The following is a 13,770-nucleotide window of genomic DNA, read 5'->3' as shown; positions in this document are numbered from 1 at the left end:
CCAACAGTTCTGGGAAAGCATTTGACACATCCCTAGCACTGTAGTCATTAGTGAGGGTATGAGCAGAAAATTAAGAAAAACACTTTGAAAAACGGTCATATTGAATGACCTTTTCATTCCAAACCTCTTCCGGAATGTAATCTCATAGAAGAAGGTACAGCAGGCCACACCCACTTTCAGATGCTGCTATGACACAATGTCTTTTTAATTCTGAAAATTTTATTTTCAGCTTCTATGCAGACCTAAAATGCTGACAATTAAGTTCTGATGCACCTGAAGTGGATTATTGCATCATTGTGGGAATGAAATGCCTTCCATGGGACTAGCTGTGGAACTGGATGTGTTCAACACTATACACATGGTATTTGATCTTGAAAAAGATAATGAAAATAATGTATCTTGTAGGAAATATAACAGGGGAAAATATGAGAAATTTTGCACTGATTTAATGCTCCAATTAGTTTAACTGCTGCTTGAATTTAATTAAATATTACATGGCTTGAAGATGTCCATAAATTATTTGCAAATGTACATGTACAGAGGAATGGCACTAATTTGAGTGATTAAGGCTTAAAGATTTATTAGAGGATCTTGCAAGATTGACAGTAATCAAAAATGGGATCACAGAAGAGAGTATGTCTTACAAAAATGCCTGTCTTTTTAATGAAGCTATTACTGCTGATGCCAGGGTTTTGGGTTTTTTTTTTATTTCTGGTTTCTTGCCTCATTCTACACTGTGATATTCATGCATCTCCTGAAATGCCTCACTTCTGTGAATAATCTTACATTTCCCCTGGCACTTTGCAGGAAGCAAGGTGCTCTGTTATATTTGAAATGCTGTGCCCTCTGAAGCATGTGAGAGTTTGACACTGACTCCTCTGGGATGTCTTGGAGCATATGCAGCACTATGTGCAGACAAATTGCAATTTAATTAGAAGGTATTTCATAGCTTAATTGTTTACTTTCCATCCTTTTTTCCAAAATATAAAATTTCATTGCAGACATAATTTGAATATCTTTGTCATGTTGAAGAGGGAAAGAATTAATTAAATCCCGGATTGTCAGTCAAGCTGAGAACACAATATGGAAATCCCTGTTAAACAGAAGGCAAGTAGCTGTGCTCAAATTGTGATGGAGACTAATGTATCTTGTAAATCAAGATGCCATCTCCAATCTGTAACATAATGAAATGCACAGATTTCTCCCTGCCCCCATTGCTACTCTTTTTGCTCCAGTCTGAAGTGCACTCTATAATGCATTATTAAGCCAAATTCTGACCCAGTTTCTTAATTATCTGTAAGCTACAGACAACTTGTAGCAGAATATTAACTAAGGCAAGAGATGTAATACAGACGAACCCATAATGGCATTAGAGAGAATCATTAGCATTTTGCTAAGAAAATCCTTCAATTGTCATATTTAACTTAGCCTAACATGCAGAATTTATATTTTCAAGGGGCTAAGCCACCAAAACAACCCAGGGGAGAAAAAAGAAAAGAATAAAAAAAGAGAAAATTAAAAAAAAAAAATAGAAATTAAATAGAAATATTTGGAGAAGCATTCCTGGATTCACAAACTCAAAATACTTACAGAATACTAAAACATTTCTGGAACAAGAAGATTGTTTCCAACTGATCTGAGTGGATACCATGGACAGTTATTACAATCTAACACAACATTATGTGCCCAGCTATTTAATTTAGATGACCTGTGAAATGTAACCAGCTATGGCTTATACATGTGTACCAAAATTCTGGATAGTACAATTGGGATTAAGAACTGCCATAGCAGATGACAGTTTGAACAAACCTCCAAATACTCTCGTGCCTGGTTAGTATCGAGTAAGCAGCTGCAATTTTATATCATCCTGCACTGCTGCATGTTAGTGGAATATGAGAAGTTTTCTTGGTGAAAATACAACCACAGATATACAAAACTAGAAACAAGGAGCACAAAGACTTCTTCCTAAAAAGCTGCAGGAATATATGAGTTTGAAGACTTGCTGTATCTCTGAAGTGTTTGAATGAAGGAAAAACATACTGAAAGAGCAATTTATTTAGTGAGAACAATATTTAATACAAAACATGTTTCAATATTATTTGAGGAAAAATACTTTTCCCACCCCATAATTGAAGTATTTGTGCATATAGAAAGTCAAGCTTTAATTGTAAAATTTAGACAGCAGAGAAAGTCTGTAAAACGTATTTATAATTTTGTGGAGCAGGATGTATTCATTCAATTTAAAGATCAAAGAAAACCCATGCAGTCCCCTTAACATTGAGTTGAAGAGTCATGTAACTCTCCAGAATACGGAATTTTTATATATGTTTTTAAAAAATATTTCTTCCATGAATTCATCAATGAAAAAATCCTACTGTTTGAGAAACAAGAGTCAGTTAAATGCAATGTTTTATTTGTAATAGTGTCAAATGCAGGTCATGAGGGAAGTTGGTTCTTTGCAAAACATCAGATGATTGGAAAGTGCTGATAAGCTTAATGTACATTCAAGTACATTGCTTCAATTTGAAGTGTACTTTTGCTACTGGAGAATATGAATGTATTCTTCCTTATGCTAACACTGTGGATTTCCTACTACAACCTGACAAATATTCTTCTTCTGGGAATTAAGGTGTCCAAAATTTCTCCAAAGTGATGAATAGCAAGACTGAGGCACCTTTCCTTTACAGATATGGAAAAAACCTCAAAATCATTATTTTGTACTCAAGCATCTAATCCAGCACACAGGCATTGAAACCAAAAGACCAATTTTCAAAGGCAGTTTCTGTAAAAGTACCACACGTTTTTCCCTTTTCTTTCTAGACTAACCCGTGTAATCAGTCAAGCCCAAACATTCATACCAGACTATCCTCTACAGAGCACAGACACTTTTGTCATGCATTTGCAGTTCATTTGTGTTTGACTATAATCAAGCCAGGATTTAGTCAGCTGTCCCTCAGCCCAAGGAGAGAGTAACTGTGACTGCACATGCTCCAGGGACAAAGCTGGACACCAGGACAAAGTTTATCACTGTCAGTATCTCATGGAAACCATCTGTGACATCCTGACCTCACAGAGCTTGTCTCTTTCACCTCCTGAAGTGCTTTGATCCAGTAGTGGACTGGACTGGAGGTCCACGGCCTCTTAGGCTGGAACCCATTCTGACCCATGCAGCCATGGCTGGACAGACCACCTAAAGGCCCTGATCTTGTCTCTGTTGGGCACAGAGAAGTCCGCAGTGAAGATATGCTGGTATCTATTGCTCACACCTTAGCATAATCACCAGTGCTATTATTGTTAAATGAAAGAGAACCCCCTCCCCTAAAAGCAAAAACATCAGACACAATAACATTCTGCTGCCTTGTGTCATGCCGCTCCATGGCTGTTGCTATTTGTCACAAAAATGTCCAGTAATAGGGTTTTTTGCCTTCTCAGGCCTCCGTTTCTTCCATCACTTCCATCACAATTGTTCGAGGGCCAGTCAGGATGAGGTTGCTTACTGTCCTGTAATCCACATGGAGAACATTGAGGCCATTGACAGACACGACAAATTGGCAAACCTGAGGAGAAAGCAAGCAGCAAAATGAGTCATGCATTAGACTTTATTGTGTTTGGTTAATTACACAGATGTACAATCAACTCCTGGGCAGACAAAACCTCCAGAACTCTTCACATCATCTCTTTAAAGCCCCCACATTTCTTAGAATTAATCTGGCAAGTTAATTTTCCATATTTTTTTATTTTAAACACCACTTCAACTTTCAAATTAGTGGAATTCAACTTTCCAATATTTGAGATTCTGAGGTCCTATATAAATCATTTTTTCTTATAACAATGTTATTTTTTTTGTATCAGTGATATTTTATGGTATCGATGGTACTTTGCAAATAATATGGGACATCCAACTAAGGGGTCCCCAGCACAGGAAGGACAACAGCTGTTGGAGCAAGTCCAAAGGAGGCCACAAAAATGATTAGAAGGATGGAGCACTTCTTCTATAAGGAATTAAGGCTAAGGGAATTAGGTTTGTTCAGCCTGGAAAAGAGAAGATTTCTGGGTGACATTATTGTGGCCTTCCAGTACCTAAAAGGACCCTACAAGGAAGATGGAGAGGGACTATTTTCACAAGGGCCTGGACTGGCAGGTCAAGGGGCAAAGGCTTTAAACTGGAATAGAGTTGTTTTGGATCAGATATTAGGAAGAAATGCTTTACTGTGAGTGTGGTGAGGTACTGGCACAGGCTGCTCAGAGAAGCTGTGGATGCCCTGGAACTGTTTAAAGCCAGGTTGGATGGAGCTTCGAGCAATCTGGCCTAGTGAAAGGTGTCCCTGTTGAAAGCAGGGAGGTGGGAACAAGATGATCTTTAAGGTCCCTTCCAACCCAAACCATCCTATGATTCTATGTAGACAGCTCTGGCTATTGCAGTCTGTTATCTTTAGTTTGTCTTAAATGCTTTCTTAGAAATAATTTTATTCAGCTCTTGGTAATCACAGTAAAAATGTGCACCATGTTTCCAGGCTCAGGGCAAGGTTTGGATGATAACTTCACTAGATTCAGTGCCAAAACTTCCAGTGGTATAACATGAACTAAATGGAGCTAAAATTTAAAAAATTATATCATGGAAGATTAAGTCAGAACAGATTAAAATGTCACAGACTTGTGACTGGTTTTGATTTAGTTCACCAAGTATGGCTAATTAATTAATTTCAAACATGCTAGTACTTTGTTTGTAAAAGCTATAATAAATACAAAGATTGGAGGTTTCATATGATCATAGGCCATTTTCAAGCAAAACAGTCTTGATAGAAATATACTGACCAATATCACTGTACATCTTAAAACACTTAAACAAAGAAAAAGTCACATTAACATTGTAAATATATGCAGGAAAAGAAAATAATACTGATTCCTCAAAGACATTAAGACTTTTCTGTATCAAATCATAACATTACAGTGTTTGGTAAAAAGGTAAAAAAATGTGTCTGGTGTCTACATCTATATTTTTTAATTGTAAAAATAAGGAGCCTAAGTGAATAATAATATTGTCCTGATGTTTCAATGGAAACGATACATTTACTACAAGATTATCTTACCTGTAAGTCACCTTGAATCTGTAAGAAAGAAGCTATGAAACAAGTATCACCAGAAATTTTCATGCTTTATTTTATACGGACACACTAGCTCAATGGGTTGGGGTCAATTTTATGAGGTTCAACAAGGCCAGGTGCTGGGTCCTGCACTTGGGTCACAACAACCCCATGCAGTCCTACAGGCTGGGGAACAGTGGCTGGAAAGCTGCCCTTGGAAAAGGATCTGGGAATGCTGGTCAACAGTGACTGAACATGAGCCAGCTGTGCCCAGGTGGCCAAGAAGGCCAATGGCATCCTGGCCTGGATCAGAAACAGTGTGGCCAGCAGGACCAGGGCAGGGATTTTCCCCCTGTTCTCAGCACTGGTGAGACCACACCTCAAGTGCTGTATCTACTTCTGGGCCCCTCACTACAAGAAGGACACCACGGGGCTGGAGTGTGTCCAGAGAAGGGCAACACAGCTGGGGAAGGGTCTGGAGCACGAGTCTGATGAGGAGCAGCTGAGGGAGCTGAGGCTGTTTAGCCTGGAGAAAAGGAAGCTCAGAGGAGACCTTATTACTCTCCACAACTACCTGAAAGGAGGCTGGAGCCAGGTGGAGGTTGGTGTCTTCTGCCAGGTAAAAAGTGACAGAGCAAGTGGAAACAGCCTCAGGTTGCACCAGGAGAGGGTTAGTGCCAGGTCTAGTTGACTTAATGCTGTTTGGTCATAGCTTTGACATGATGATCTCAGAGGTATTTTCCAATCTATTTGATTCAGTGATATGAGAAAAAATTTCTTCATGGAACAGGTGGTCAGACATTGGAACAGGCTGACCAGGGAAGTGATAGAACCACCATCCTTGCAAGTGTTAAAATACCTGTGTGGATGTGGCACCTGGGAACATGGTTTAGTGGTGAACATGGCAGTGTCAGATTAATGGCTGGACTTGATACTATTAGACCAATCAGTCTCTTCCAGCAGTAACAATTCTATCAGTCTATGATTTTTCACTTTTCCTATTTAGGCAGAAGCATAAGATAGAAATGGATGTGAGAGAGGTGGGAAGCAAGTCTGGTGTCCTAAATGCTAGCTCTAAAGCAGATTTTCTCACATGTCAAGTCACTTAACTTTTGTTAAGTGCCAACTAACTTTCCTCTCAAGTAAAATGTTTGGTGAAACTCAATTTGTATTTCTGTAAAATGGACAGAATGTAGCTATCAATTTAAGAAAAGTTATAGAGGAAGAAAACCCAATCCAAAAATGAAACTTTTCATTTAAAATGTCACTGATTACATTAATATCTGCTACTTAGAGCCTCTGCACTGGAAGAGTGGCAGCACCAGACCCCAAAGGGATGGTAGACTCTTGTACCTTACTCCTTACCCTCAGAACTCCTCTGCAGAGCTGAAGATCCTGGAAGTAGCCTTACTGGTAGCCTAAATGATCACCAAAGTATGGCATTTAGTGATGCAACTGAATAAACTCCCATGGCAGTAATCTTTCCTATATATGAATATTTCAGCTGCAAGTAGCATTGGGAAAATGGTTCAGTTTTTGCATGCAAAGCCTTCTAAATGTTAAGGATTTTTGTAAAGGTAACCCAGCATCCTCTGCAGTGTGTCTAATTAGTATTTAACTGGCATGCCTATTTATTTTAAAATGCAGATTATTTCAGTATCTGTAGGTCTCAGCTTCCAGTGGTATTTCCTAATACTTTCTATGGCTTTCCAAGATTATATCAAGTTTTACTGAATTATAGCTCTGGCTCTATAAATAATATTTGGGTTGATTTAAAACAGACCTGCAGAAACAACATTGTCTCTTCTGGCTTAAAGCACTTTTTGGAAGTTGAATGGCTGATCTTTGTTTTACTGTTGCATATTCTCTGATTTCTTGAGTTACTGGAATCCCAATGCATGGGACTCGTGTTTGGCCAGGTTCACACATGCAATGGATAAATATGCCCTTTGGGGAACACCCCTGCATTCAGAGGAACAGACTTTCAGACCAGCCAGTCACCCACACCAGGGCTGCCATGGTGTAAATGCAGATGGTACAGGCACAATGTGAACAGCAATCTGGATGCCAAAGAGTGAATTTTTTGTGGAAGACAAGAGCTGACACGTCTGCATTCTCAATGTGTTTGTTTTATCATATGCCCTTGGCGGTACGATTAACCAGCAAAGCGTACAGGCTGAGAACAGCTCCCTTCGTGCCCTCCTCTGCAGTGGATCCACATGGCTTATTAGTTTCATCATTCCCAGTGGAGAGGATTAGATGTAAGAAATCTACCCAGGCCGGATGAGAAGAGAAATGCAGAGGGGAGGGCAACACACAGAAGAGCACAGTCCCATCCTAAAACTGCAGGAGAAGACCCATGAGGAACAGGAGATAAACCTACTGCCCAACTGCCCTGGGGGTTGAAAGCTCTCTCCACAGTAATTGCTTGACCAGTGCTCCTGAGGGCTGTCTCTGCAAATTCAGTACCTGGCTCCCTCGGGGATGAAGAAATGTGGAGCCATTTGCTGTGTCCTCCAATCCTGGTGAGAGGTTTGCATAGTCTGATCCCTTTGTTATGCTGACTGCCCTCTACTCACTCCTTAACCTGATTTCCCATTCAGCTCTGCATCCAGCGAGGGGAAATGAAATGCAGTGCTGCTTTGTGCATTTTAGTCATCATTAATCCTACTCCAAAAATATTGTGCATTGCTCTACTGAAATCAGAAAACAAGCAAGAGCAAGAGAGCATCCACTCACCAGCCCTGACTGAATATGTCAACCCATATATTATTATCTCAGGAATTCTCTTAAGGAAACTGGTTTACAAAAACATAATGATTTAATGTTGCATTTATAAAAACACATTTCAAAAAGCTGTGAGTGCTCAGCTCATAGCTGCAGCTGTTAAGGGCTTTGTAACTACAAACATATAAAATATTTCTGTTGGTTTCCACACATCAGTAACTATAATAGATGATAAACTACAGTTAAAAGAGCCTCAAAGAACCTTTTATTGCTCATTTCCTCATTGCTCTCCAAGGAGCTTCACAAGAGATAACCATCCCTTTTTATCCTTTAGACTTCAAGAAATGACACAGCCGAGAATAAATTCCGACCATTCTGTTGGTCAGGATGTGGTAATCTAAAAACCACAGAACTAATAATAGTTAAATAAAGCAACACTCAAATAAAATAAAAAACCCTCCCTTAACTATTTCAAATATTTAAGTATTACAGCAATAAGCATTTATTGTTGAGTATTTCAATTTCCCACCTTGGGAAACGGCACCTCATGGAAGCAGGTATAGTAGAAAAGGCACCTCTGTCTTTCTGTGGGTTTTCCATGGTGCATACAGAAGGTTTAACCAAATCCAGGTGTCCCAATAAAGATATAAACATCAAGTTTGGGCTTACATTTGAACAAAAAGGATCTAGGAACCTGTAGTTTAAAGAAGTTAGCAAAGATTCATCATGCCATTTATCATTGGACGGAAGATGGCAAGAAGAGGCGAGAATAATTCGTTTTACCGTAACATTTAGTGGCCAAAATCAGGACTGTGCTGTACTTGGAACTGCACAACCCTTCCTCCCCCTCACTGGTAATTGCTCTTTCCTCCACGGCAATCTTTGGCTGCCTGCCCCTCCTCAATCTTGCCAAGCTGCCCTGCAGATGTACATCCACACCCCTTGATTTTCCTGCTGGGACAACTGCCTGCTGGCCAAACCAAAGCTCTTCCCTCACAGGGGGCTGCCTGCACCAGGGCTGGACAGCTGAGCTGGTGTTGATCAGGAGCTGAGATGAGGACGACTGTGGGATCCTTTTAAGGGATGTCAGGGACTGTCTGCAGGCATGGGTGTGGAATTGTGCAACTGCCTTAAAGCCAATCATTAAATAAAAACATTGCCTACCTGTCACTAATTCTTTGTTAGTTCTGCCTCAGGATGACCTTAATATTTATAAATGCTACAGGAATGTTCTTAGAGGAACAGCTAGCCTAGATCCTTGGATATTCAGATTCTGTTTGCACTGTAGGTTTTAGTGTTAGCTCTCCCTGTGGAGCCAAGCCTTGCTTGCTGGACTTCTTTGAACCTAATATATTAAAATATCTTTTTAAAATGTTCCTTCTTTTTCTAGGCACACATTTTTAGAAGGGTGTTGTGAAAGTTTATGAAGAGCTGGAAATTCCTATTGTAGACTTTGACTTAAGTGATCATTGCTGTTTGGGACAGCCCTAAAAAAGACATTTAAATGTATAGATGCAGTGAGTCCGACTGTTCATCTCTGGTACAAAGCAAGTAACAGCCGTGCACAGTCAACAGATAATATATCTCAAAACACTAGGATAAGACCATGATTACACGGGCACCTTAATTTGAAATAATTTTTTAAAAACCCATCCAGATGAAGAGGCAGAAGAGGCAGCTTGGCTGGGGATGGCAGGGGACTGCCCTTCCCACAGGAGCAAATGCGTGTGCCCCACTCCAGCAGCTGGGGGGGGTGAGGTGCTAATTCTCAAAGGATTTGTCATTTACATTTCAGTGCCCATACCAGTGTCTGGAATCTACTCTGCTTTTTTGTTTGTTTGTTTGATTGACTGCGGGGTTTTAGTGTTTTTTTGGTGTTTTGTTTGTTAACTACTCTTTCAGAAAGTACAAATGGTACTAAAATTGCAGATCAAATAGGTATCAAAGCAATCAATGTTACCAAATATAATGTAGGCTTGAAATTCTCAAATCCAAAGCTAGATTATGCAATTACACAGTAAAGATAGTGGCAAAAATACTGTTTTTCAGCAGCACTGATACTTTACCCCATTATCTAGGAAGCAATGGAAATATTCAGGGTCTAAAACTGCACAAAATCTATGCCAGTACACTCGAGTTTTCTCCTTCAACAGCAACAAGGTCAACCAAACAAAAAGGTTTGATGGGCTGTTTGGTCCTGATAACAGCTCTGGCATCAGCAATTAACAGCATAAAGAGATGTTGGAAACACTGCCACCAATTAATTTCCACTGAAGGTGTGAATATTACTGTACACGTGGCAACTGTATGAAAGAAAATACTAAAAAATGCTGGAGTATTCAAACAAAAGTGTATTTTGACAATTTTATAGAGTAGAATTCTTACCAGAATTGACAATATAACTATTTCAAAAAGAAAAGTATATCCCAATGGTAATTGCTTTTCTTCTTGCTAATGAAAATTAAAATTAAATCCATTACAGAGACAGCCTGCTTACATTTCTGTTATACAGATACCCTCAATAATTATAAATAAATACTTTTTTCATGTCCTACTAATCCGGCAGGGACAAGGATCAGCTGGGAGGTTTGAGTAGCTCAAACTTGTAATTGCTTCCTTACGGTATTCTGAAATTCACTGTGATCTTCCAGAGGAAAGTCCTCCACATGTGGTTAGCAAACCCATCTGTTTTCTATGTGCATAAAAGACCTACAAGGTCCTGATTTCTATTAAATATCAGGCCATGCTGTCAGTAAGACCCCTTCCTTATGGGCATCCATGAAATCAGGACTGAAGGGTTAACATTTTGCAATTGTCAGTGACCTGGAGATGTCATCAGCAGGATACCCAACAAATCAAACTTTTCACACTTTAGATATTTCGAAAGCTCTGGGCCAGTTCTAAAATTGAGAACTTATTGGTTGATTCCTGTGGTATGGCCCACCTCTTACCTAGGAAGGTTACTAAACTCCTGAAACTGAGAAGGAAAAAGCAAAGCTAAAAGAGAAGAAAATACAGCCTTTACCATTGCTTGTTTCAGGAGTCAATATAGATGCTTTGGCTTTTCTTGTCTTGTTGACAGATTTCAGCAAAATTTGGGCAAGGCTTAGGTGCTACAAGAACATAACATCTGAAACATAGCTTTCCAGCTTTCTGCAATGAAGAAGGGGACATCCAAGCTTCCACCATTTTAAAAGAAGAGGTATCTTTCCAATGGGATCCTTTCCCTCTTGCACTCCCTTGCTCTTCTGCAGATGCTGGGAACCATTCCTCCCACTCCTGCCTCTCAAGCACCACTGCCCTTCAAGCAAACAGACGGAAGTCAAGGTGTCATTTTTTAAAATCTAATTTAAATATGAAATGTGAAGTTGAGAAATGAGTGAAAGTAAACACTTCCATTTAAGATTGTGACTTTGTCACAAAGAAACAAAAAACTACACCGTTTATACTTTTCATTGCTGTTACCAACTAGAAAGGAGCCATTTACAAGTGGATAACCACAAGAGTTTGCCTTGCCAGTTGTTAGATCTCTTGAATAAATCTTCCCAATTACCACATCACCTTCTACCTCACATACCACATCATGGGTTTGTATACAAAACCCTTAGTGACAACACCTGTAGTGACAATGAAGTTTCATTCTCTTTAGGGTGTAAAAAGATAATTTTACTTTTAAAAGAAATGTGGAAAAAAGTGTTTGTTTATTAAAAGCTGGATCAGTAATCTGATTAGGAACCTCACAACTCCTTCAGCTCAGAGAAAGGGATACACTCAACTTGAATTGCCAAGGAGTCTGTGGATCCAGATATGAAACCCCTTTCAAAGGAGAGGAAGGTTCATAGCAGGACTTGGTGCCTGCAGTCCCAAGAGGTGCTCCTGTCCCTTTGTGCTAGCTCTGGGAGCAGCACACCAAAGCCAGACACCACTCCCTTTTCATCCTTTTCATCCCGTGCCAGCAAAAATACATAAATGAAAGGACTTGTCTCCAGGCAAAGTAAGTTCCTTGATGTGCCTGACATGGATGGAAGAAGGAGGCAATAGATACATATCTGTTTGGAAGCAAAGGGAAAGAGGGAGATGAAAAGGAGGTGAAGATAGGATCAACCTTCCTGGCAGAGCTTACACTTAGACCAGTAAACTGCAGCCTTAAGTTTCAGATAAAGCCCAGTGAAATCAATGACAAGATGGATGTTATGGTACCAAGAACAAGTGCAGAGAAATCTGAGGCAGGAGAACAACAGTGGATGAGAGAGAACGCAGAGCTCAGTTTCTTTTACACACTTACACATGCAGCCTGCATTTATGCTGATACAGGATTTCTCTATTTTAAAAGGTCACCCATAGCCATAAAGCAAAGGAATCCACATGCTCAGCAAAGAGCCCAGGCTACAGAGACGCTGAATGTGGTACCACAGAAGAGCCTAAGACCTAAGACCTAACTTCTACATAAAAGCAAACACAGGCAGCACTGAAGTTTTTGCTCTCACTCTGCTAAGCTTTACACTGTCACAATGGAATGAGGAAAAGAGATGAAAATCTGAGGTCCTAGAAGTTGTGATTCCAGTTAGATTTTTATCTTCGGTATTTTATTTTTTTTAAAGAGTTCATGCAATCTTGATAGGATTAGTAAAGTAAAGCTGGAACCTCACAATTCATAACCAACTGCATGATGCTGTAAGGCTAAAAAATCACCATGGCCTTTCCTTCATAACTGAGGTTACTGGATGGAACAGAATAAATTGCAGATGTGTGTTCAGTTCTGTAAATATCTCTAGTGAAAGTGTAATTGGATGTTGAGTGGGTGGTGTGGGAGTAGGCAAGCATCCAGGCTTTGCATAAAAAAAGATTTTGTCTCTTGAGAGATGTGTTCCTTGTTCATTCTTTACACCAGTGTGAAACTGGCTCACTGTTCCATCAGGGGGCTAGAAACTGGATACCAGCAGAGCACAGTGCAACTCATAGCAGAGAAAATGAACTCCATTTACAAAATTAAAATATAAGTTCATAATTCTTGTGCTCCATCTTGGTTTGTGACTGCAGAGTGGTGTGGATGGTTTGCCTGAGCAAGGCTCCATTACACACTTTCATTACATACGTATTACACACTTCTTTCATTTTTAAAAAAGAGGCTGAATTTTTTATAGTATTCCAAAAAAATTGGTCTCCAACTGAAAAAACCCAACAGGAATAAAACAACATAATCTATAAAATGCATAACAAAACAAACAAACAAAAAAAGAGGCATGTGATAATGTCTATTTTATAACATACTACAGTAAGTCACATAATATAATATAAAAAGTCATAGATTCTCAAGGGCTTCATCATTGATTCAGATAGTTTCTGCCTCTCTTCCTCCCTTCCAAATGATGGGAATCTGTGGGAATTCAAGTCCTTTTTCTTCACCAGGAAGAGAATTAAACCATTGCTGGACAAACTCCACAAACAGAGTGGACAAATTAGAGGAGGAAGTGTTGACCTAAGAACCTATGAGAACAACCCTCACTTTGGAGGGCGACTCTTTTGGGCTGCACAAGTCTCAGCTCTGCAAGCAGTGGAGTTTTGCTGACAGATCCACTGAGTGGTCAGGCAAACACCCACACAGCGTACAGGAATTATCCACAAAGGTAAATTAACACAATCTGTACATATCTGGAGAGTAATAACATAAGAACCTAACACCATGAAACACAAACCATCCATAAATATGGAATAGGGGAATATAGGTCACTGCTTTTCACGGCCCTAATTGGGAATTGGTGTGTAAAATCACTGACTTAATGTGAGTCCTAGCGAGAAATACCCACAGGTAAAGCTGAGCCAAGCTGGGCCACATCAGGAAAGCAAACCAGTGACTGCATGTCTAACTTTATAAGCATTTTTATTGCATAGTGCAATTTGATACCTACCACAGAACAGTTCTGAAAATGTTAAATAACTCAAATGGCTAAAGATGGCT

At 39.6% G+C, this 13,770-nt stretch overlaps 1 protein-coding gene across 1 annotated transcript in view; it reads right to left on the bottom strand.

Annotated features, from left to right (window-relative positions):
• Window positions 1–2,037: 2,037 nt before the first annotated feature.
• DEPTOR (DEP domain containing MTOR interacting protein) overlaps window positions 2,038–13,770 on the bottom strand; it is a 72,964-nt gene continuing 61,231 nt past the window's right edge. The window contains exon 10 of the mRNA XM_014870123.2: window positions 2,038–3,557. Coding sequence (XP_014725609.1) covers window positions 3,429–3,557 — 129 coding nt within the window. The 3' untranslated portion in view covers window positions 2,038–3,428. The remainder of the gene's footprint in view (window positions 3,558–13,770) is intronic.

This window comes from Sturnus vulgaris, chromosome 1 (genome assembly GCF_052056855.1).
Source record: "Sturnus vulgaris isolate bStuVul1 chromosome 1, bStuVul1.hap1, whole genome shotgun sequence".
Taxonomy (NCBI): domain Eukaryota; kingdom Metazoa; phylum Chordata; class Aves; order Passeriformes; family Sturnidae; genus Sturnus; species Sturnus vulgaris.
Note: the sequence above shows the minus strand (reverse complement) of the source record. Positions and strands in the feature narration are given on the sequence as shown.